The sequence below is a fragment of the Physeter macrocephalus genome, chromosome 6, assembly GCF_002837175.3.
Source record: "Physeter macrocephalus isolate SW-GA chromosome 6, ASM283717v5, whole genome shotgun sequence".
Lineage (NCBI taxonomy): Eukaryota > Metazoa > Chordata > Mammalia > Artiodactyla > Physeteridae > Physeter > Physeter macrocephalus.
In genome coordinates this window covers 86,218,031-86,241,934 of record NC_041219.1, presented here as the reverse complement: position 1 = coordinate 86,241,934, position 23,904 = coordinate 86,218,031, and the positions used below count along the sequence as shown (strand labels likewise).

At 41.1% G+C, this 23,904-nt stretch overlaps 2 protein-coding genes across 2 annotated transcripts in view; one reads left to right on the top strand and one right to left on the bottom strand.

The window, feature by feature from the left end:
* The window catches only part of CBX5 (chromobox 5), a 40,761-nt gene extending 20,483 nt beyond the window's left edge, over positions 1–20,278 (bottom strand). The window contains exons 1-2 of the mRNA XM_055085726.1: positions 20,145–20,278; positions 2,891–3,069 (exon numbers count right to left, since the gene is read on the bottom strand). Of these exons, the coding sequence (XP_054941701.1) occupies positions 2,891–3,027 (137 nt within the window). The 5' untranslated portion in view covers positions 3,028–3,069; positions 20,145–20,278. The remainder of the gene's footprint in view (positions 1–2,890; positions 3,070–20,144) is intronic.
* A 586-nt stretch (positions 20,279–20,864) lies between these two features.
* HNRNPA1 (heterogeneous nuclear ribonucleoprotein A1) lies at positions 20,865–23,857 on the top strand. Its single transcript, XM_055085600.1, has 8 exons — positions 20,865–20,973; positions 21,535–21,651; positions 21,920–22,066; positions 22,213–22,423; positions 22,522–22,614; positions 22,701–22,793; positions 23,045–23,119; positions 23,322–23,857. The coding sequence occupies exons 1-8, from the start codon at positions 20,959–20,961 to the stop codon at positions 23,504–23,506; spliced, it is 936 nt and encodes a 311-aa protein (XP_054941575.1). The 5' UTR covers positions 20,865–20,958; the 3' UTR covers positions 23,507–23,857.
* Positions 23,858–23,904: the final 47 nt, after the last annotated feature.

Below are 23,904 nucleotides of genomic sequence, written 5' to 3'. Positions count from 1 at the left end.
AAAAAAAAAAAAAAAAAAAAATTTCCTCATACAATAACTTTCTCCTAAATCCACAGAATATATATGTAAGTTTACTATCCCAGGAGAAATTAAGGCACGAAAATCAAGAGACGTGCCAACACTGTAGCATAATAAGCAAGCAGATGCAGAGGTAGGAGAGAATCTGTTGCTAGCAAGGAAAGCCAGTCTTCTAATGAGATTATCCCTTTTCCTACCATATTGGTATTGTTGTTTCTACATCAATCAATTTGCACCCAAAAGATAGCACGGTATAATTTATAAAGAATTTGGGTTTTAGCGCCAAAGAAATCTGATGCCGGGTCCTTGTTTCAGCACATACCAGTTCTGTTACCTTTGGCAAACAACTAATTTCCTCATATGTAAACTGAAAGTACCTCTAAAGGCTGTTATGAGAATTAAAGAGAACACATGAGGTAGAATATGACCACTGCCTAGTAAACAGTAGGTACTTAGTTGTAGACAATGCTGAAGGGGCACAATCTGTTCTGGTCTTTAATGATAAACTGGATATTTCTGACAAAGTAAGGATAAATGTTTAATCCGGGACTTCCTTGGTGGTCCAGTGGTAAAGAATCCGCCTTCCAATGCAGGGACGCGTGTTCGATCCGTGGTCGGGGAACTAAGATCCCACATGCTGGGGGGCAACTAAGCCCGTGCGCCACAACTACTGAGCTCGCACGCCTCAACAGGAGAGCCCGAGTGCCACAAACTACAGAGCCCACATGCTCTGGAGCCCACGCGCCACAGCTAGAGAGAAGCCCACGCACCCCAATGAAAGACCCGCGTACCACAACTAAGACCCGACGCAGCCAAAAAAATAAAATAAGTAAATACTAAAAAAAAAGGTTTAATCCATCTACCCTAAACCTTTTCTTCCCTCTTTTTTTTTTTTTGCGGTACGCGGGCCTCTCACTGTTGTGGTCTCTCCCATTGCGGAGCACAGGCTCTGGAGGCGCAGGCTCAGCGGCCATGGCTCACGGGACCCGCGGCTCCACGGCACGTAGGGTATTCCCGGACCGGGGTACGAACCCGCGTCCCCTGCATCGGCAGGCGGACTCTCAACCACTGCGCCACCAGGGAAGTCCTCTTTCCCTCTTTTATGTATGTAAGGTACCAGTTGCTCAATTATATAGTCTTGAAATTCTTCAAAATGCCCAACTATTTCCAGTGGTGATTCAATGGGCCAAATAAACACCCTCAAAGTCTTTAGGTGTATTTTAATTCCTTTCTCATGGTGCTCTAGGTCTCTCAAATTCATAGTTCACATCTCTAGAAGATGTTGTGATACCACTCCTCTTTAGAAATATGGAGGGCACATTCTGATTGCTGTGCTACCCACATTTAGTGCTCTGTGTGTGTGTGCTACAGATGCTAAGCATCGTGCAGTGCATAAACTGCCCCACCTAAAACACCAACAGTGCTCCAGATGAGAAACTTGATTCACATAGTAAAATAACCTTAAATATATTCTGAAGGCTCCTGATCATAACTTTGTCCAAAGGTACTGGGCAAAACATTCAATCTTTTATTATATTTAAGTCTCACACTTCAAAGTTGTGACGTTCAGTATGGTAACTACTAGCCACATGTGGCTAATGAGTATTTGAAATGCGGCTACTATGAACTGAGACGTGCTACAAAATGTAAAATATACATCAGATTTTGAATTCTTAAGCATGAAAAATAATGTAAAATTTTATCAATAATTTTTGTATTAATTTTGAAATAGCATTTTGATGTAGTGTGCTTAATAAAATATATTATTAAAATTAATTCCACTTTTCCTTAATGTAGCCAACATAAAATTTGAAATTACATACATGGCTTGCATTACATTTTTATTGGACAGCACCACTCTAAGGAGCCTAAACCAGTTCCTAAAAGCTCACTGGGGTTCAGAGAAACCCATTCTTCGTTATCAGGCATCCTGGGAAGAGAATTAATGAGAAATTGAGGCAAAATGCCTAATGATTACACAGCTTCATGTATTTCACTTTTCAAGCTACCTCTCCTATGCTTGTGTGTCTAGTTCTACTCATTCCAAAGGAAAGAATAACCTACTTTAGCAGTTCAACATAAAGTCAGTTACTGCCTAATTCTGAATAGTCAACACTTCAGTACCATTCTTAAAGCTCACTGACCTAAAAAGAGAGGTTTTATAACAATAAAAGATAAACTGAGAGATAAAGGGATAGATTATATTAAAATGTTAACTGTAGAAACTAGGTGGTGTGTATCTGAGTGTTCACTCAATTTCTTTTGCCTCAGCTGTATGTATGTCTGAAATTTTTAAAAATAAATATTTGGGGAAAAATGTGGTCTCAGATTTAAGTCTCTCATTAAGATGAGTGTTTCATCCTAGGACATCTTGAGGTCCAAGGATCATTATCGAAAGCTATGGGCTATAGGATCAACTACAACTTCTTCTGCTTAAATGTATGTGTTTTAGCTTAGTTACATCCAAAAGAATAGTAACAGTAGCAGTTTATACTTACACTGAGCTTATGTGTCAGGCTCTACACATCTCCCCAATGTCTCTATGATATATACTATTTCTAATCCCTATTTTATTGAGGAAGAAAAAAGACTAAGGAACTTCACCAAGGTCACCCAGCTCATATCATAAGTGGTCCAGGCAATCTGGCCCCCAGTCTATGCTCCTAACCAGTTCATTATACTGCCTCTCAAAAGCATTCTCATTAGAACATCAGCTCCAAGAAGGGGGAGATTTTGCTTAGTTTATTGCTGTGTCTTCTGACTCTTAGAAAGGAATGCAGGTGGTGAAAGAAAAAGATGGTGATGGTTCACAGGGAAATGTCTGTGTCTGCGTCTACCTGCACAGTCCCAAAGCCTGAGAGAAGGCACTTACTCGGAAAAGCCTTTCCACTTCAGTAGATACTCCACTTGCCCCTTAACCACACGTCTGTCTAGCACCTTCTCCACGACGTACTCCTCCTCATCCTCTGAAGAAGAACTGTCAGCTGTCCTCTTGGTTTTCTTTCCCATGTCTCACGTTGCTCCACCTGAAGGACTAAGGCCACCGGATTCCTGCAAATGGGAAGGAAAAAAATGGTCAGGATCCATGTGAGCAGTTAAAACTCTGTCTCTTCTTGATAGGATGCAGGGGGTATAAAACTAAGTTGCCATGTACCTTTTTCTTGTGTCTTAAAGCATCCTACAGATGAGTCCTAAGAGTTTAATCAAAAAGGGGCAGATCCCCACTTTCCCAATTACAACTTTCTCCTCAGCTAACAAGATCAAAATTATTCGATGGCACAATTATCTAACTCCTCTAATTTCAGATTCCATAAGACAAGTAATGTGTGGGATTTTACTCCTAGCTACTAATTCTATAACTGTTTACAAGTCATAAACTCAAAGACAAGTATGGAAAACCTTCAGTTAAAAGAACCGTGATAGAACTAACACATTTCCCTCCAAAGTTAATAAGGTTTTTTTTATAAAAATGGAAAAAAAAAAAAGTAAGAAAAGCCACCAAAATCTAACTTTCCTCTGCTCTGAGCATCCTGAACAGTCTCTTAGCAGCACAAAAAAAGTCCTGCTTAGGCATCTTCCACCACATTTTCAGTGACTCAGTACATTTCCCTTAAACAAACTGAGCTTGTCCCTCCTGAGCATCCATCAGCTCACAAAAGCAGGGCTGACATCTCAAACACATTAAGACTCCCCTTTCATTTGGGGATGGGAGGGAGGTAGGAAGGAGAAAAAGATTTTTTAGTCCTAAAAATCAAAATTAGTCATTGAGTTGTTCAATAATTCTTAAGGTTCAACTTATCCAATTATTAAGAAGGTACCTCTCCTCTTAACTGGAGTTGACTTTGGGCCAAAGGAAGAGGAGGAAAAAGAAGTCTGGGCCCAGACTCACATCAACATGAAGTCTCAAAACACAGAGGAACCATTCATAGGCCCAAGGAAAGCTGAAGCAAGGCAACACAAATGGAAATTGAGTTAAGCTCAGAAATATGCACAACCAGGGGTACTCAACAGAGAATCTAGTTTTTAAAGTTCCCACGTTGTTGTTACCATAATCATTTTTAAGAATTCTTCCTTAACCATGTTAAATGGTGCCTAGAGTCTGGATTACAGAGTAGCAGGAATTGTTTTCTTAGCTGAACTCTATTTTTATTTTGCTGTAACCTTTAAAGCTTTTTTTCAGCACTAAAAATATTTCCATCCTGATCAGAAGACCACCCCAGGAATAGGAAAGGTCGCTACTGATCTCGGAATTTTGTTCGAGTAGCATAGAAAGTTGCATTTATCAATTTACTTCAAATTAGCAAATTTTAGGGAATTATTCCCAGAATATATAGTTGGAAACCATACCTCCAGAACTTACTAGCAATAGGTCTGCCCACCCAAAAAACTGTACCCATTACTGCCTGGTAATAAAACTATGTCTTCATTAACATACTTTATTTGGAAGAGGGGGTGGGAGGATGGGGTAATGTAGGTGAGGGGTTTCAAAATAATTTTTCCATGAATTCAGGGGAAAGTCCTAAACTTCAAGAAAAAAAATCTGATTTATTTAAAATAAAAGCAGCCTCCAACCTCACCAGAGACAGGAAATGTCATATTCCAGGGAGAGTAACCCACCCCCGCCCCCACTCACCTTGGAATTTCCGGGAGCTGAGCAGCTTAGGTCAGAGCGCCAGGGTTAAAACCAGCCCCGGGTTAGATGCATGCAGTGAAGCATTGTGGCTATGGCCTCCCCTGCCTCACAAGGAAAAACAAGGATTTACATATGTGCTCTTCAGTTTGAGGGAGGAAAGAGAAAAATCTACCTTTACACCTTCATGCAAAAGAGGAGCCCCAGAGGCAGCAGATGAATGGGGGTTCCCTCCTTTACCTACCGGATCGCCCCAGTTCTTTCTTTCCCTCTGGGCTAACAGAAGGGGCCTCCCCTCCCAGGTCTGGGGCTTGGCGGGCTGGCAGCTCCCCCGCCCCCACCCAGCTGCCTAGGCGCCACTGCGCAGCTGTCCCAGTCCGTTGCCATGGCAACTGGCAGCCGTACTAGACTAAGGGGAGGGGGGAGAGGCAAACGGAAAAGTTAAAAGGCTTAACTTTTCTTTTCAGTGAAGACTGGGTGGAGAAGTTGGAAGGTACCTCCCTTGGCCTCAAGGCTAAGGCATTCAGAGCTCTAGGGAATTGGCGGTTGGATTTTAAACCCAAAACTTGTGCTTATTCCTCTAAGAGCACTGGGAATTAATCAATAGCATTTTAAGATCTAACAGGATTATAGCTCAACTGGGGGGGGGGGCGGGGGGCCGGGGAAAGGCTAGCTCCTTCTACAACAAGATCAGTACAAACTACCCACCCCCTAATCCAGCCCACCAGAAGCACTTTAGACAAGGCCTTTTCTACCATCTGTCACTGAACAGTTAATTAAGATTGCTGGGGTGGGGGTGGGGTGCAGGGACTAACCGGAGAGGGGGAAGGGAAGGATTTCAAAGATGCTATACAACTTTCCCTTTGGGGGGAATCACTGGATACAGAAACAGAATGTAGCGACTTGAAGCACTACCAAAGAACCTTTCAGCTGAAATTATAGATAGAAAAAAATTTAATTCTTAAGTAGTTTTAAAAAAGAGAAGGGAGGGAGGAGTCCAGTCACAACCATTACTATTAAACCACTTCTCATTAGTTGTTCCTGTAATGTTATAAAACAAATTTTTAAATAATTACCCACCTGGAACATTAATTATACAGTATAGTAATTTAAAACTTTGTATATTAAGAATCCCTAATACTTGAGAAAAGGAAGACTGAAATAAAGAATAGAGAATTAAGACTTGCAGTCCCATGAATTCCTTTCTCCTGGCCCTAAGAGCATTTTAGAGAGCTCCAAAACTCTGCTCTCTGCTTTACAGATATGGGTTTTTTAGAGATAGAGGCTGCTGCCATAGGAGATTAAGAAAAAGGGACAATCAAAAGCAAAGAACCCGACTGAGGAAAAAAAAGAATGGTGATTCTTTTACAGTTTAAGGGCTAGAGACTGGACCAGATAAAGCATGAAGACTGGTTATTATTTTGGTTATCAAACAGAAGAAACCGTAGGGTATGAGGGAAAAGTGGACAGTTTTCAACTATGAAGATTTCTTCAAACTTGAATAGACCCATCAGGAAATCTGAGTAAAAACTGCCTTTCTCAATTCTTCCTAACTTTTTAAAACTTTTTGTAGTTAAGGGATATGAAAACAATGCCAAAGGAATTAGATCAGGGTTGTGATTCTGTGATTAACTTGCCATGTGTGATCTTGAGTAAATAAATTTTAGCTCTAACCCCAGAATCACTAAAGTGGGCCAAATAAATCCCCACTGCCTACCACCTAGGGAAAGAATGAGTTTATGTTGAAAACCAAAGGGCTGTTAAGTCCCCCAACGAAAAGCTTTTGTAAAAATATTACAGGGCCTAATACAACAGCAGCAGGAAATATGTGACCTTCCAAATTCCTAAGCCATTAAACCATATCACATGCAGTAACTCCTGCAGTTCAACATGTTAGAGAGCAAGAAAGGAGGAACTGTGTCTTTGTTAACCAGGTGCTGGTAAACTAATAAACCTTCAGAGAAAAGGCAGGTAACCTTTTCTCTCAAGGGCAAAATTCTTACTCCTTAAAATTCAGGAAAGCATTGGAGATGGCAGAATGAAAAGACTTAACAGCAATTCTGTAAGGGATAAAGGACAGGAAAGAAGGACAGCAATGCTAACATTTTAGTAAAACCTTTCCGGGGAAACAAGGGAATTCAATGAGGAAAGGGACAAAAACTTTCAGGTGTCCATCCTTCTCCTTAAAACATCAGGAAATAAAGAGCCAGATCAATTCCCTCCTTCCCACTCTTAAGAACTGCCTAAAAGGCACATGGCTAAGATCCCTTTCTCTTTGGGAAATGGGTTTTGTAACAGCTGACAAATCAAATTGGGCCTTATGCCAGGAGTCAGAGTCCAACCATAATATTCTGTAAAGAATGGCATGCAATTGTCTTGTAAATCTCCTGGACAGTCACAGATCAGAAGCTGGCAGGATGATGACATAGTTCTGATGGAATGTGTCTTATCTTAACCTTGAAGTTACAGATCTGCTCAGGAGCAGCAGTAAATGAGAAATGCACTCAGACACTGGAGGGGACGTAATTCTCTTTTAGACAGTGCGACCCAGTGTATTAGGGTCAAATGAAACAGAGTCAGACGGACAATTTAAGGGCTAGAGCCTGGACCAGATAAAGCATCAAGACTGGTGGTTCACGCTGAGCTTGGAAGGAGGGAGCATTTCAGTGTGAGAAATGAGACATGGCTGGCAGGATGATGGCTTGATTAAGGTAGAATCCCGACACCATGACAGAGAAAGAGAGGCTGAGCCTCTGAGCACAACCTTGTTATCCTTATGGAAATCTCCATGGGAAGGGGTGAGCTTCTCAAGTTTCTAGGGTCTTTCAGACATAACAGCTTTCAGCCTTTTCTTGAACATACACAGGAACTCTCTGGTAAAGGCATCAACAACCACAGAGTCCAGCAATTTAATGGCCCATCAGATCACAAGAAAGAGCAGGCCCACCTACCCTTCATATCAACGATACAAGGCAAATTCACCTTACAGGCCTCTGAGTGCTGGGGGAAAAACACCTAAACCAGGGATCTGGTGAAAATTCAGCCTTGGACAAACATCAAAGAGCTCTGCGGTCAGGCACAGTCAGAACCCACATTCCAAGTGGATGACAGGAAACTTCTTTAACACATGAATCTTCCAGAAAAAAAAGGTGGGGGGGGAAGAGGTGAGGAGGTGAAGCAGAAAGAGAGGGACCAAAAAAGCCCCACACATTATACGGGTAAAAGAAAAAAAAATGGTAAAAACTGCCAGTGCCCAGAAATTACAGAGAGGGCATTACCGAAAGCTGGGGCAATCCAGAAGAACAACAGATGTAATGATTAGCTGTTTGCATCAACCAATCAATCCTGGAAACAGAGAACCACCCACATGAGACCTCTGGTATCTGTCTGCTCTGTCTAGTTCAGGCTCTGCTCTAGTCCCTCCAGTCAATACTTTTCAATGTCAACTGTCCTGGTGGCTTTTCTTAGATCTTGGTGTAGCACACTGTATTTTCATCATGACTTATGAGCAACAGCATATATATGTATTATATATATTCTAAGTTTTTCTCTAAGTTTTCTTTGTATTGTTTATAAAGTAATGCAACCAACTGCTAAGCTGCCTCACTGAACTACCTACTAAACTGACATTAATCAAACCAAATGTCAAAATGCATAATCAATGAGCTCTTTATTTTAGAGTTTCAATATAAATTTTATAAGCCCACTAAAAAGACAAAATCTTCTATAAAGAAAGTCATTCTAAAGAGTAGGAAAGGGCAAGGCCATATGCAAAGGTCCCTATCACATGTATTAGTATGCCACTGGTGGGTGACTTCAGTTGGCCTAGGCTTGAGAAACTCCCATTTCTCCCCTAAGGCCCTTGGGGAAAGCTGGTGGCTTATGCAACTGTCAGCTACAGCATTGTCTTCAAGGCGTCCTCTTTATAGCCTTATTGCAGCAAATAAAACAGATGAAAAGCAACCAAATTTACAGAACCATTTTAATCTGGTTTGTGTTCTTTGCTCTTTATAGATCTAGAAGTACCAATGGTTTTAGGTTTGTAACACGTACAGCATAAAACTAAAATACCCTCTATAAAGATGTTTTCTTCCACTAGATTTATGATTTCCAAAGTATAAGCCATGTGACATTTTAACAAAAACACAGCATAGGGATGCACATTACAGCTGTCCTGGATGTCTCAGGTTTTGTTAAATGGGCTGATAACTATCACTCCACCTCCACCAAAAGCCTATGAGCACCCAACTCAAGAGGAGTTAAAAGCTTTCTAAATGTCTATTTAAGAGACTGGATTAGGAAAGAGTAGAGGGGGAAGATTAACTGTGGTCAGTTAACACCCCTGTCATTAACAAGCCACATACAGAGAACACAAACTTTATTAATAGAGAGGAGTGTGGAAAGAGGAAATGCTCTCTCCCTTGGCTAGCACAAGCTCCAGTTCATGATCCTTCAAAAATCAGGCCAACGCACTGCTTCAACCAGTCACAGAATTATTCTGGGGGCAAAGTATCCTACTTGTTGATTATCTAAGCCTCCTGCTCCAGCTAGCAAGGGAGTAAAGAGCCTTTTGTTCTTTTAGATTAAAACATCTACATTATAAATGGAGATAAAGGGTGCCTTATAAATTTCATTTGACTGTACTGTCCTCCAAGCTCTGAATGCCATTAAAAAACATAAATGAATGTGTACTATAGGAATTCTCAGAACTGCTCAAAGCGTTGTCTGGTTCATTGGTATATTTACCACTAACACACAAATTCTTTTTTTAAAATATATTTCTTTATAAAATTATTTATTTATTTATTTATTTTTGGCTGTGTTGGGTCTTCGTTTCTGTGCGAGGGCTTTCTCTAGTTGTGGCAAACGGGGGCCACTCTTCATGGCGATGTGCGGGCCTCTCACTATCGCCGCCTCTCTTGTTGCAGAGCACAGGCTCCAGATGCGCAGGCTCAGTAGTTGTGGCTGTGGCGCACGGGCCTAGTTGCTCCGCAGCATGTGGGATCTTCCCAGACCAGGGCTCGAACCCGTGTCCCCTGCATTAGCAGGCAGATTCTCAACCACTGCGCCACCAGGGAAACCTGAACACACAAATTCTTGATAACTCATTACCAGATCACAATTCCACAAAATAATAATTTTACATGAGATTTTTCTATTTCCTTTATTCAAATCTACCGAATTTCTTCTCCCAAGTGTCCCTCTTCTCTAAATTTAGTTAGGGCACACCTAAACCCATCGCTGTGCAAGAGGTTAGATAGTCAATTGTTCCAAGAGTCATGAGAAAGTAGAATTTGTACCACTATGGACAAATGTCTTCCAGATGGTGCTTCCAACAACTCTATCCTTGGAATGTACTGAATTCATCTCAAAGCACCACAGTCTCTAGTGAGTGTTAATCTCACACCCACTCCTCTCTATTAATTAAATGTGATGAAGCATGAACTAGATCTTGTCACCTTTCATGAAGAACCTAGCAATTTCATCATATATCTTAAGAAAAATGAGTAAGAGCAACGTTTGAGTAATTACCAGGAATCTTAGATTTTTACATACCACTTTGGCAATTCATGTTCACAAAATATGGAAGGGTTAAAAGAGAACTGAAGTATCCACCACCAAACAAAATTATGGTCATAAAGCAGTTTCTAAACAGCCATAAAATTAAGACTCATGTTTATCTAGCTTGTACAGATTTTGGCCATCAGCAGCTTAAGGGTTACAAGGGCCCCTTCAGGTCATTTCAACAAATCCTCTATTTAAAGGAAGAGCTTCTACTATGCCAAACAATTTACATTCTAACATAGTCTTAGTTTTGCAAAGACATTCAAGAGTCATAAAAATTAATTTGCATAACCAAACTAAAATCTCTAACGGTTGAGATGGTATTAGACTTTAAATCAATATGGTAAAACCTGATTAATACATGCTGACAAAAAAAGGAGTTTTTATATAATTGGAATAAGAAAGATATCTCAGACTGTAAAACTTCAGGAGTAAAAGCATTCCTTCAACATATGGCATAGTTTTGTGCTCTGCCATTACCTTGGTGTATTAGCAACATGAATTATATTGAAGTCATAGCCTACAATTTAGATAAATAAAATCAAGCCAGTATTGAACTTTTTCCCATCCCATACAACGGTATCCTTGGCAGCTCCTTGGCCATCTATTATGATCCTGACCAATTTCTCTCTGTGGCAATTTAAAAGCTGTAAAAAAATACATAATGGGTGGTGACAGGAGAAACAAACCTACACCAGAAATTATTGAACCTTGTACGTCTCTGCAAGCGTCTCTATTGACATTTAAGTGTGAGTTACTATGCCACAATATCATAAAAGTGTGCTCTACACTTCAGATATCTTGATAGTTAAATGCAAAGAAAGGCCATCAGATAAACAGCTAAAGGGATGGCCAATCTCAGACCACCCAGCTCTTCCACTGAGCACTCTGACACATTGCTTATGCTAAATAAGATGTTTCTGACTCTCTTTTTGTCCAGCTTCCAACCATCATCCCAATTCAGATCCTATGCCAAAAGGATGATACAGTAATACTGATCCTTGCTCTAAAATTGGTTACGGGACATTTATTGAGGGCCAAGTAGGTGTCAAGCATTGCATAAGCAGTGAGTTTAGCCCAGTCTTCAACTTAAGGACTAAGGATTTTAAGATTCTCCTTAGTTAAGTTAGCACTGGTTAGCACCATCCCCAAAGGTTATTACAAAAAAGCTACTAAAGGGGTAACTAGTTAACAGTGGCAATATCAGGACTAGGAATAAGGAGATGTGGGTCCTATCCCAACTAGATCACTGAAAGGTTGAACTGGACAGTTCACTTAACCTTAAGGGTGTTAGCTATTTGCCCTACTTATCTCATAGGTCTGCTGTGGGGGTAAAAAAACTAAACACTTTAAAAAATATAAAGCAGGGGCTTCCCTGGTGGCGCAGTGGTTAAGAATCTGCCTGCCAATGCAGGGGACACAGGTTCGAGCCCTGCTCCGGGAAGATCCCACATGCCGTGGAGCAACTAAGCCCATGCACCACAACTACTGAGCCTGCACTCTAGAGCCCGCGAGCCACAACCACTGAAGCCCGTGCACCCTAGAACCCGTGCTCTGCAACGAGAAGCCACCACACCACAACGAAGACCCAACACAGCCATAAATAAATAAATAAATTTATTTTTTTTAAAAAAAATATATATATAAAGCAGGGAAGCTAATAGTAGATGAAGTTAAAAATAATGAACACGTTGGTGCTTCCTCCTCTTCTATTTTCTGGAACAGTTTGTGTAGAATTTGATATTATTTCTTCTTTAGAAGTTGGGAAAATTCACCTGTGAAGCCATCTAGACCTGGAGTTTTCTTTGTGGGGAGGCTGTTAACTACAAATTCCATTATCCTTGTTACATATAGGGCTAGTGAGGTTCTGAATTTCTTCTGAAGTGAGCTTTGGTAGTTTGTCTTTCAAGGAAGCCATTCATTTTACCTTAGACATTGAATGTATTGGCATAGTTGTTCACAATACTCCCTTATTACCCTTTCACTGTCTGTAGGATCAGTAGTGATAGCCCTTCTCTTATTCCTGATATTCGTAATTTGTGACGTTTTCCCCCTGATCAGACTTGCTCGTTAATTTTATTTATCATCTCAAAAAACCAACTTTCAGTTTGATTTTTCTCTACTGGTTTTGTCTTATACTTCATGAACTACTTACTGCTTTTACCTTCACTATTTCCTTTCTTCTGCTTACTTTGGGTTTAATTTGCTTTTTCTTTTTTTAATTGAATAAATTTGACACGTAACACTGTAAGTTTAAGGTGTATGGTGTGTTACTTTGATACATTTGTGTTTTGTAATATGGTGGACAATGTAGTGATATTTATGTTACATAATTGCAGTACAGTATTATTGTCCATATTCACTATACCATGCATTACGTCTTTAGGGTTATTTACTACTTGTTACAAGTTTGTACCCTTAAACACCATCACTCTTATCCCTTCTTTTTCTAGGTTCTTAAGATAGAAACAGACTCTATATCTTTCTGCCTTTTTAATTAAAGCATTTAATACTATAAATTTTCCTCTAAGCACTGCCTTGGCTGTATCCCACAGATTTTGACGTCATCATTTTTATTCAGTTCAAAATATTTTCTAATTTTCTGTGTGTGATCTCTTCTTTGATCCATGGGTTACTTAGAAGTGTGTTTAGTTTCAAATATTTGGGGATCTTCCAGATGTCTTTCAGTTACTGATTTCTAATTTAATTCCATATGGCCAGAAAACATACTTTGTATGATCAAATCCTTTTAATTTTGAGATTTGTTTTATGACAGAAGATGGTCTGTCTTGGTAAATGTTCCCGTGCACTTGAAAAAAATGTGTATTCTGCTACTGTTGGATGGAATATCCTATGAATGTCAATTACATCAGGTTGGTTGATAGTGTTGTTCAAGTCTATTCCATACTGACTTTCTGTCTACTTGTTCTATTACTGAAAAAGGGTGTTGAAATCTTCAATTGCAGATATCTACTATTTCAGTTCTATTGTTTTTTTTAATTAAAAGAGGGTGTTGAAGTCTCCAGCATAATTGCAAATGTCTATTATTTACTTCTATTGTTTTTTCTTTCTTGTACTTTGACACTTATTATTAGTTATGTAAAATTTAGAATTATTGTGTCCTCTTGATGAGTTGATCCTTTTATCATCTAACCTAGTGTTAGCTATTTGCCCTATCTACCTCATGTCTTTTATGGAAAAAGAACAAGAAAACACTTTGGAAAATATACAGGAAACAGAAGGTAAAATGTTGGATGTTAAAAATAACTTTAATGAATTTGCTGAACTATCTGTAAGTTTCATCTATGCTTGTCTCCAGCTACACATACGAGGTTTGCCTATGTTTCATCAGATTCCTAGATATAATTTATTGTTGTGAAATACTGAACAAATTAGCAGTATATTACCCTCCACAACTCCCTGTGAGGTAGTAAGTGAGTCTTACTGATTTAGGGATGAGAAACAAGGCAAAAGGAGTTAAGGATTTGCCTCAGAAACCAAAGTTAAGATAGATTTCCCAGCCTACTGGCTGACCTCTTTAGCAGAGGGCATTTTATTCCAACATAATTACGCCTGCTGGCTCAGATATGAACTTGCCTTATTCTAAGAATTGTAGATTACAATCAGAGAAATACTTGAATTCAATTTGGTTCCTCCTCTCCATGGAAGAAATAAATAATGAGTGTGTTATGAAACTTGATCTTAAAGTAGTCCTTTCAATGACACCATCTCAATCCTATGCTTGCTGGTGTCCTTCCTAGCAATGAAACACAATGGAACAGGCACTTAGTAAGTCTGAAGAATAAGACTGCATGTTGGGACTTCCGTGGTGGTCCAGTGGTTAAGAATCTGCACTTCCACTGCAGGGGGCACGGGTTCAATCCCTGGTCAGGAAACTAAGATCTGGCATGCCAATTGGTTAAAAAAAAAAAAAAAAAAAAAGACTGCATGTGAAAAACTTTAAAACTAGGTCTATGACCTATTTTCAGTTAGAAAACTCTGTCAGTGCTTTTTTTTCTTAAAATTCTGCTTACTCCCCTCTCTTTAAAAATAATTTTAAACTGAGGTATAATTGATTGTGTTTAAATCTGATGAACTATTCTTACTGGATAGGAAATCCAGACTACACAGTCCACAGCCTCATCAGAATGAGTGAAAAGTGGCCCAGCTAGTGCATTACATTCTTTTTAGAAAATCACACACAATTAACAAGTACAGTTTGTTATCCTGTGTTAACATCCTGAGAAGTTGACAAGCAGCCAACAAAGTCTTCTGTCCCTCAAGTCCTAGGCAAAACCACCAGTGGACTACATTGGCCCAAAATATAAGAATGAGTTCTTGATTTGCATTTAAATTTGCATTTAAAATTAACTTCAAAAATAAACTCCAAGACAATTTAGGAGTCACTTCATAAAAGTCCTAGGTCTAGAGGGCTATTAGTTCTCACCTATCCAATTTCTTCCATATAAGAAACTAACAACTGGGACTTCCCTGGTGGCACAGTGGTTAAGAATCCACCTGCCAATGCAGGGGACATGGGTTTGATCCCTGGTCCGGGAAGATTCCACATGCCACAGAGCGTCTAAGCCCACGCGCCACAACTACTGAGCCTGCGCTCTAGAGCCTGTGAGCCACAACTACTGAAGCCCGCGCACCGGAAAGAGAAGCCACCGCAATAAGAAGCCCACGCACCGCAACAAAGAGTAGCCCCCGCTCGCCACAACTAGAGAAAGCCCGTGTGCAGCAACAAAGACCCAACACAGCTTAAAAAAAAAAAAGAAAGAAAAAAGAAACTAAAGGGGCTTCCCTGGTGGCGCAGTGGTTGAGAGTCCACCTGCCAATGCAGGGGACACAGCTTCGTGCCCCGGGAAGATCCCACATGCCACAGAGCGGCTAGGCCCGTGAGCCATGGCCCCTGAGCCTGCGCATCCGGAGCCTGTGCTCTGCAACGGGAGAGGCCACAACAGTGAGAGGCCTGCGTACCACAAAAAAAAAAAAAAAAAAAAGAAGGAAACTAAGGACTGAAGAGGGCAAATGGCTCACTTGGGTCTCCTGAGACTTCTCCTGCCCCCCAGCTGCCCCTCATTTTTAAAAACAACCTTTCCTTTTTTGAATTAGGTAAAATTTATTTGGATAGGGGTTAGAGAACCAGGGTATAACAGTCTGAATGATGGCCCTCCAAAAGTTGTCCATGACCTAATCCCTCAAACCTGTGAATATTACTTTACATGGCAAAGATGTGATTTAAAGATGTGAAAGAAGAAATTTATCCTGGATTATCAGTGGGCCTTAAGTGAAATCACACGTATCTTTATAAGAGAGGCAGGAGTTCTGATACAGACACACAAAGAAGGCAACATTAAGACAGAGCAGGGAGAGATGAGGCCATAAGCCAAGGAAAACTGACAACCACCAGAAGCTGGAAAGGCAAGAAAGGGACTCTCCCCTAGGGCCTCCAGAATGGACTCAACACCTTGATTGCAGACTTCTGGCCTCCAGAATTATGAGAATAAATTCCTGTTGTTTGAAGCCACTAGGTTTGTGGTAATTGCAGCCACAAGAAACCAAGACACAGGGGAAATAAAATTTTAAAAATCATATAAACCGGACATATATAAAACCAATTACTGATGCAAAAAGAATTGTGCTTTAAATGACGCAAAGAATGCCTAAACCCTTTAATCTTTCATTTCAAAGGGTAAGTTGAGGCGATCACAGGATGCAATTTATCTAAAATTATGGTAGATCTGAGAAGATAAATTCAGAAAGATCTAATATTTACACAGCTTCTAACAAGAACAGTGTAGGTCTTCCCCCAAACATGCTAGCTGGTAGAGCTCCCGAACAGACTAAACATGGGCAACAGTTGTCACTGTGGGTGTTCTGCCAACACAAGTGTAAAGTTGTCATCAGAAATGAACACGTGGCTTCGAGTGGCTTACAGAAATCCAACAAATCTGCGTCCTGGACTCTGCACAAGCCAACTCTTCTCAGGATGACCTGGACTCCTTCCCATTAGTACGATGATCAGCTAAAGCCATCCTCTACAAGGAGGGAAGGAAAATCAAAGTTTATGTCAGGGAAAAAAAGACAACTGCCCAGAGTCAAAGTTCATAGATAACAATGTGTAAATAGCAGCCATACTAAGTCAGTTGTGATATCTCACACTGTAATTTATTGCTTTTTAAATCAACATCCAGAGCATTTAGGCCCAATTTCACGTAAGGTAAACGGAAATAAAAATAGACCAAGTAAAAGGACAAGAAAAAATGCTTTACCAGCGGATGTTAAATGGGCTATTTCAATAAGATATATAAATCATGCTATATGGTTAAATAAAATACCTTGATAAAAGCAAAAACTAGCAGTCTTCCTCGGAAAACTTTGTACCCTGGATACCTTTCTCTCTTTTCTAGAGGTACTGTCAAGGGCAGTGAAAATCACCAGAACTTCCCTAGATAATATAAAAATCCAGTCACTTCAGAGGTATGTTCTTTCTTTCTCTTTCCCCAGTTATCATCTTGCTAACCTCCTGCCCAGACAGAAGCTTTCTACTTACTGTATTTCAGACAGACCAGTGAAGATGTGTTATTTTCCCTTTTAGTGAATAATCATTTCATGTTTGGATGCAATAATATGCTTCTAAATTCTAAATGCAAGTGCCTGAAATTTAATTTTTGTAACAAAGGCTCAGCATTTTATATTGTTAACAGAGAGGAACAAATTAACAACCAAACCAGGTTCTCCAAAGGCAAGAAATAAATCTAAACTTAGGATTTTCAATGTGATAGTCTCAGCAATGAAAAATTACCCACCAGAAAGAAATGTTTATCAGACCTATTAACTGTGACACTGTAAGAGAATTTACAATAAAACAAACAACTTTTATTTGCACACCACAGTAAACCAAAAAGTCTAGCTTCAAGTCCTGAAATTTTTCAAATTAAAATATAACCATTAAAAACATCAAATAAGGGGTCACTGATTACAGCCAAGTAGGTGGGGCTGGAGATGAGATCAATCTACTCAGAGTAATCTAGGGTGGCATGATTTGGTTACCTATTTTTCAGTCAGTATTTCTTTTCCCCCAGTGTACAGGTCTCTACACAGCTGAAAAATCAGATCAGCAGAAATCGACCTGTGTTTTTAAGAACATGAAATAGAGTATTATAGATGAGAAAATGTCAGAGAGGGGCTTCCCTGGTGGTGCAGTGGTTGAGAATCCGCCTGCCAACGCAGGGGACACGGGTTCGATCCCTGGTCCCGGAAGATCCCACATGGCCGGAGCAACTAAGCCCGTGCGCCACAACTACTGAGCCTGCATGCCGCAACTACTGAAGCCCGCATGCCTAGAGCCCGTGCTCTGCAACAAGAGAAGCCACCGCAATGAGAAGCCCACGCACCGCAACGAAGAGTAGCCTCCGCTCCCGCAACTAGAGAAAGCCCGCGTGCAGCAACAAAGACCCAACACAGCCAAAAATAAATAAATAAATAAAATAAATAAATTTATTTAAAAAAAGAAAATGTCAGAGTGCTTTGCACATTTGCATAATGAAACTTTAAAGGAAACAGGATTAAGTCAAATAAGAATGTAATAAGCATCTGAAGCAAAGTCTACCTTCTTCAAAAACATATTTGCCATTATTTTAGGAAGCCAAACAAACACAAAATGCAATCAACATTCAAATTGCAAGAAATGGTAAGCACCTTAATGAAATTTTCCTTTTATCCAATCAAACAATGATCACGCTATATCTGAAGAGATAATCATAAGGATTTTAGTGATCCATTTGCCAAAGGACACTTCCTAAACACTTCACCCATCTTCTCCCTCTAAATTCCAATTGGCAAAATAAAAGATTTTGACAAGGTAATCAACTCTACCATCTGTCATTTCAGATCAATGGTTTTCAAGTGGAGATTTTGCACCCTCCCTCCCAGGACATTTGGTGACATTGTGATTGTCACAAGTGGGGGGTTGGGGGGAGGTGAGATGCATTTATCAGGCTCAAAATATCAACAGTGCTGAGCTTGAGAAACCCTGTAGTAGATCAAGATTGTATTCCTTTCAAACCTAAATAAATTAGGGACAGATACCCTTAATCTATTTCACTTTAGTTCTTATAAACTAAGTAGCTGCATTATTAGCATACCTATGAATAGTTTAGAAGCAAATACAAAATAGGTTTTCCTTTTGCAAGTGCCAGATAACATGAAAATCTCTCCACTGGTTCACGATAAGCTCATCTAAAATCATCTTCCTTTTGTACAATGTCAGAAAGGTCTCTACTCATAAGAGGACTTCATATGTATTTGAACTTATTACAGTATTTAAACATTTTTCCCTTGACACTAAATAAATCAGTAAATAAGAAAGCAGTATAGACTCTGATACAGCCACTATGCAATGAAAATTTGTTTTACTAAAATACACTGGACTGATAAGAATGGGCATTACTAACAGGATATGAACTGCATATAAAATACTTTGAAGGAAATATAATCAAAAGGCAAAAAAATAACCCAGGTGATGGATGAGTCCTCCTGTCTCCAACACCCTAAGTATCACCCTCCTTAAGCAATTTCCTTTTTATCCAAATCCAGATATCCTCAATGAACAGCAGAAAGGACTTAGGAGATCTGTAATGGTGTAAAGAAAGATATATATGGAGAAAAAAGTTCCACAGAGAAGAGCCTAAGATAAAGCATTGGGGACATGGACAATGCTTGCAAAGCATTTAGCATAATGCCTAGCAGGTCTCAATACTAAGTACTCAAAAAAAGCTACCTTTATAAAATTTGTATTTTTAAACAGAGGATCACCTTAGTTCTTAACGGAAAAATAGAACTTTTTTGAGGTGTAAGGAGTAAGGAGGTGTTGAGAAGCACTTGCTTATAACTGAAAACACAAAAACAATTGGCTTTTAAATTTAAATTTAATCACAAATTATTATCCCTGCAAAGATTTAAACATTGGAAATCGGACCTGTCTCCATCCCACTGTATCCCTAGAGGTAACACGCTTTGGTATGTAGCTTTCCAAAACTTTTTCTGTGGATTTACAAATCTCTTTGTCCGTGAAAATATGCATTATTACAATTATGTTGATTTTTCTTGGGTACCTTTCCACAACAATACAAAGAGATTTATCCTATTCGCTCTAACATTTCAAGTCCGTCTTCCTAAAGAAGCGAGTTCTCGAAGTCAAAAGACCTCCCTTGTTCCCCCCCCCAAAACCTAAACATTGCTGGATGGTGGGATGTACCAACATGGGGAAATAAAGTCAAACTCGAGAAATACAGGAGCAAGCTTACAGGTTCCCTACCAGAGAAGTGTGTAGCCTAGAGACCCAAAGGCTTCGTTCAAGTCATTGTGAATAAAATACCCACCCCCTCGCGCCATCGCAGGCAGTGACTCCCCATCCTTGCATCCCCAAACCTAAGACCTCCCTCTTTTGGAGCGCTGATTGGACGCCCAGCCCGAGCGCTTTCCGTAAACTGTCCGCCTACTGGCTCCAGATTTGGTCCATCCATTTAACCGCCCGACTGCCGCATCCCCCATTGGAGTCAAACCGCTGCCTCTTGGAGGAGCCCAACCTACCGCGCGCTTCGTGCTCATTGGCTCAGTGAGCCGCTGCTCAGGACGAGAAAGCCCGCCTCCCACATACCGATGGCCCAAGGACCGGTCAGTCGGCAGCTAAAGGCGGACCCAATTGGCCTATTCACTCGCCAGTCAAACTCTTCAGCTGCAAAGCTCCACAAAAACTACGGGGATTAAAACATCCCGCCCCTGTTCTTCCATTGGTTGGGTGGACCCACCGCTCCCCCTTCACTAGCCCCCACCCCGCGGTCCATTCATTTCACACAATAACGGGGCCAACTGGAGTCGGTTCAAGACCTCGTATGCGTAGGCAAGACTGTCCGCCACTTACCCGGGATCGAGACCGATCACTCAAGCTAATGTGTCCCCTGTTCCTCGGTGGTGAGGCCGGACCACAGGCCGCCGCTGCCGCCGCGTTCTGCGCAACGCCAACCGCCCGCCAAAACGGATCCTTCCCTGCGCCTGCGCGACCAATCCTGGGACTGGACCCTTTCCCCGCCCATTACGCCTGCGCAAAAAGGGGCCCAACTCCCGCCACTACGCAGGCGCCTTAGGTTCGCCGCTGTCTCCTGCCCGCCATTTCACGTGTTCCAAGCGCCAGGCGGAACTTCTTAACGCGCCTGCGTAAACTCGCCATTTTACTACACATGCGCTCAGCAGGCAGTCGCTGCCAAAAAAAAAAAAATTGTTACATGCTAACTACTTTTCTGATACATAGTATTAATCATGGTTTGCCAGGTGAGCTGAACATAAAATTCGTAGCGTAGAGAATTAAAAAGTTATCTAAATACCCTAAGTGCATTCAAACATGAATGATTGGTTGACTAGCCAATCAGACTAGTTAAGAATAAAATTACTCGGGAATCCATAGACCCCCCCCGAGGGGTGGAGACTGCGTAGAACGCCCAAACGGATGACGTTACACAGCACTGCAGTACCAGAGACCAATAGTAGGGGGAAGCAATTTCAAATATCCAATCAGAGCTACTCAGGGGCGGAGTCTACCAATGCTGAAAGCGAGGAGGCGGGATAAAAGAGCGAGGCCGAAGGTAGGCTGGCAGATACGTGCGGTAGATTACTCCTTTCTGCTCGTGGACGCCGCCGAGTAAGCATCGTTGACGTTTCCCCCCCCCTCCACTGCCGTCATGTCTAAGTCAGAGGTGAGTAAGACGCTCTCTCCAGCTAAATTTTCTTTCTCGCGCCTTCCTGAGTTCAGTAGGGTTCGGCCTGGTTTGGCTGCTTGCCCCAACCGGTTCAGCAGTTCTTCGGTCGCTGCCAGGGCCTACCCCTCCCTAAGTTGAGGTCGCCATTTTGTCCTCTTCGCCATGAGGCTGCCGTCCTGCAACCCTTAGCTATCAACGCAGGCTCGGTCCACCTTGCAAGACTTTTAAGCACATTCAGTCTGTTTTTTACTTTGTCTCAGTGGGCGACTTTCTTAAAGAGCATTTATAGTCGATATTGGAGATGTACTTCTTCCTCCTAGTCCTTTTGTTGCGCGTGCGTCGAAGGGAGTGAGGGACGCATGCGCTCGGCGCCTCCTGGCCCACCCAGCACCCAACATTACCGCCTCCCCCAGTGCGGAGGAGCACGTGGCTTGCTGCGACCAGAAGGAACAATAAGTGTTTTCGTACGTTGCCATCTAGTTTTAGTTTTGGTTCTTGTAATTGGAAGGTGTTTTGCGTTATAGCCCCACTTAGCGCTTTTTTTTCTTCTACTCATAGTCACCCAAAGAGCCCGAACAGCTGCGGAAGCTCTTCATCGGAGGTTTGAGCTTTGAAACAACCGATGAGAGTCTGCGGAGCCATTTTGAGCAGTGGGGAACGCTCACAGATTGTGTGGTAAGACTTGAAAGAGACAAAGGACCGTAGAACTCGTTGATTTCTTTGGCTTAGCTTGCTGTAGTAACCATCTGAATGCTAATGGGATTATAGTTGTAAGTAAGGTGTGGCTTTAACTGTCTAAAAAGCTCCCAATTGATTAAGTTTAGATGGTTAGTGGGAAATTGAAGGGTTTCAGACAAAGGGTTGGTATAAAGTCTCCTATTGCCTTACTTAAGGTAGAAAAGGCAATAGCTTCTGGGGGCTTACCACGTATTAACCATTAAAGGTAATGAGGGATCCAAACACCAAACGCTCCAGAGGCTTCGGGTTTGTCACATATGCCACTGTGGAGGAGGTGGATGCGGCCATGAATGCAAGGCCACACAAGGTGGATGGAAGAGTTGTGGAACCAAAGAGGGCTGTCTCAAGAGAAGTAAGTGATCTTTTTTTCCCCCCTTCCCTTAGTCATTTGGAAGTGTGCCACTAGGGGGACTTAACGTTTGGGGGTGTAACAAACAAAATTCTTAACTTGGGGATAGGTTTTGTTAATATAAGTTAAATTAATTTTTTTCGTGTTAGGATTCTCAAAGACCTGGTGCCCACTTAACTGTGAAAAAGATTTTTGTTGGTGGCATTAAAGAAGACACCGAAGAACATCATCTAAGAGATTATTTTGAACAGTATGGGAAAATTGAAGTGATTGAAATCATGACTGATCGAGGCAGTGGCAAAAAGAGAGGCTTTGCTTTCGTAACCTTTGATGACCATGATTCTGTAGACAAGATTGTCAGTAAGTATCAGGTGGCTGGCATTTGCTAAGGGTTCTGAAATCCATGCTGGGATTCTAAATGCTGAGTTGGTGTTTTCTTTATCTTCAAATTTTTTCAGTTCAGAAATACCACACTGTGAATGGCCACAACTGTGAAGTAAGGAAAGCCCTATCTAAGCAAGAGATGGCTAGTGCCTCATCCAGCCAAAGAGGTCAGTTTGTTACTTAATTAAACCTTAAATGTAATTTTGAGTAATTCCAGTTTATACAACCTAACACTTAAAACTTGTCTCTTCAGGTCGAAGTGGTTCTGGAAACTTTGGCGGTGGTCGTGGAGGTGGTTTTGGTGGGAATGACAACTTTGGTCGTGGAGGAAACTTCAGTGGTCGAGGTATGTGTGGTTATAGTTTACTAATGAGAGTTAGTGGTAAAATTATAATTACCCCCAGATGACTTATCCAAAGTTACATTTTAAACTAGATGTAGTTCTGGCTTCTCACTAACCAGTAGTTTTGCATACGGAAACGATTAACTGATTTAATGCTTCCTAAAATTTAGACTTAGAAGGGGGTGACTTGTATGCCATCCACATATTTCAAACATGTTTTTTTGTTTGTTTGTTTTAATTCTGCTTTTCTCCAGGTGGCTTTGGTGGCAGCCGCGGTGGTGGTGGATATGGTGGCAGTGGGGATGGCTATAATGGATTCGGTAATGATGGTAAGTTTTTGTTTGTTTTATTTAAGGAACTATAGAAAGTTGTCAACCTTTAGGATAGGCTAATAGAGACTAAAACTCTAGTGCATGATAAGCGCAATTCTGACCTAATAGCATGTTGTGAGCAGGCCTTTAGCTGTCATGCTAGCAGAGAATTTGACTGTTGAATACTTTTGTCTTATTGAGAAGAATTGTATTCTTGTAGGTGGTTATGGAGGAGGCGGCCCTGGTTACTCTGGAGGAAGCAGAGGCTATGGAAGTGGTGGACAGGGTTATGGAAACCAGGGCAGTGGCTATGGCGGGAGTGACAGCTATAACAACGGAGGAGGCGGAGGCGGCTTTGGCGGTGGTAGTGGTAGGTATCCAGTGATCCAAGTACTGGTGCAATAGCTAGATTAGCCTTTTAGAGTTTATCCATATGGGAACTTGATGCTTGTGTGTTATGCTGCATGGTACTTTTTTAATGGGCTTGCAATGCTACCTCCTCCTAGCTTTAAGCTGGGGCCGCCTCACTCCCAAGTAGATAGATGGATAAGTGGATAATGGTGTCTTCAATTGGAATTAGATTAGATTCTAGCAGGATTTAGTGTCTTAACTCATGGGGTCTTAGGCACTTAGTTGATGTATCCAGCATGTGTTTGCCATGCCCCTGGATGGGTAAAGGTCTTCAAGGCAAGAGAATATATTATTTGCTATACCATGGTGAGTTGGGTAAATTTTTTTTTAATTATTGGATTATTCAACTGAATGTCTTGGCCAGAAAGGATAAAATACAAAGATAAACATTG

What these genes read in the sequence shown, in the direction of transcription:
- HNRNPA1 (XM_055085600.1), top strand. An exon ending in AGAGGGCTGTCTCAAGAGAA is followed by an intron (nt 22,067 to 22,212) that starts GTAAGTGATCTT and finishes TTTTCGTGTTAG; the next exon opens with GATTCTCAAAGACCTGGTGC. An exon ending in TTCTGTAGACAAGATTGTCA is followed by an intron (nt 22,424 to 22,521) that starts GTAAGTATCAGG and finishes AAATTTTTTCAG; the next exon opens with TTCAGAAATACCACACTGTG.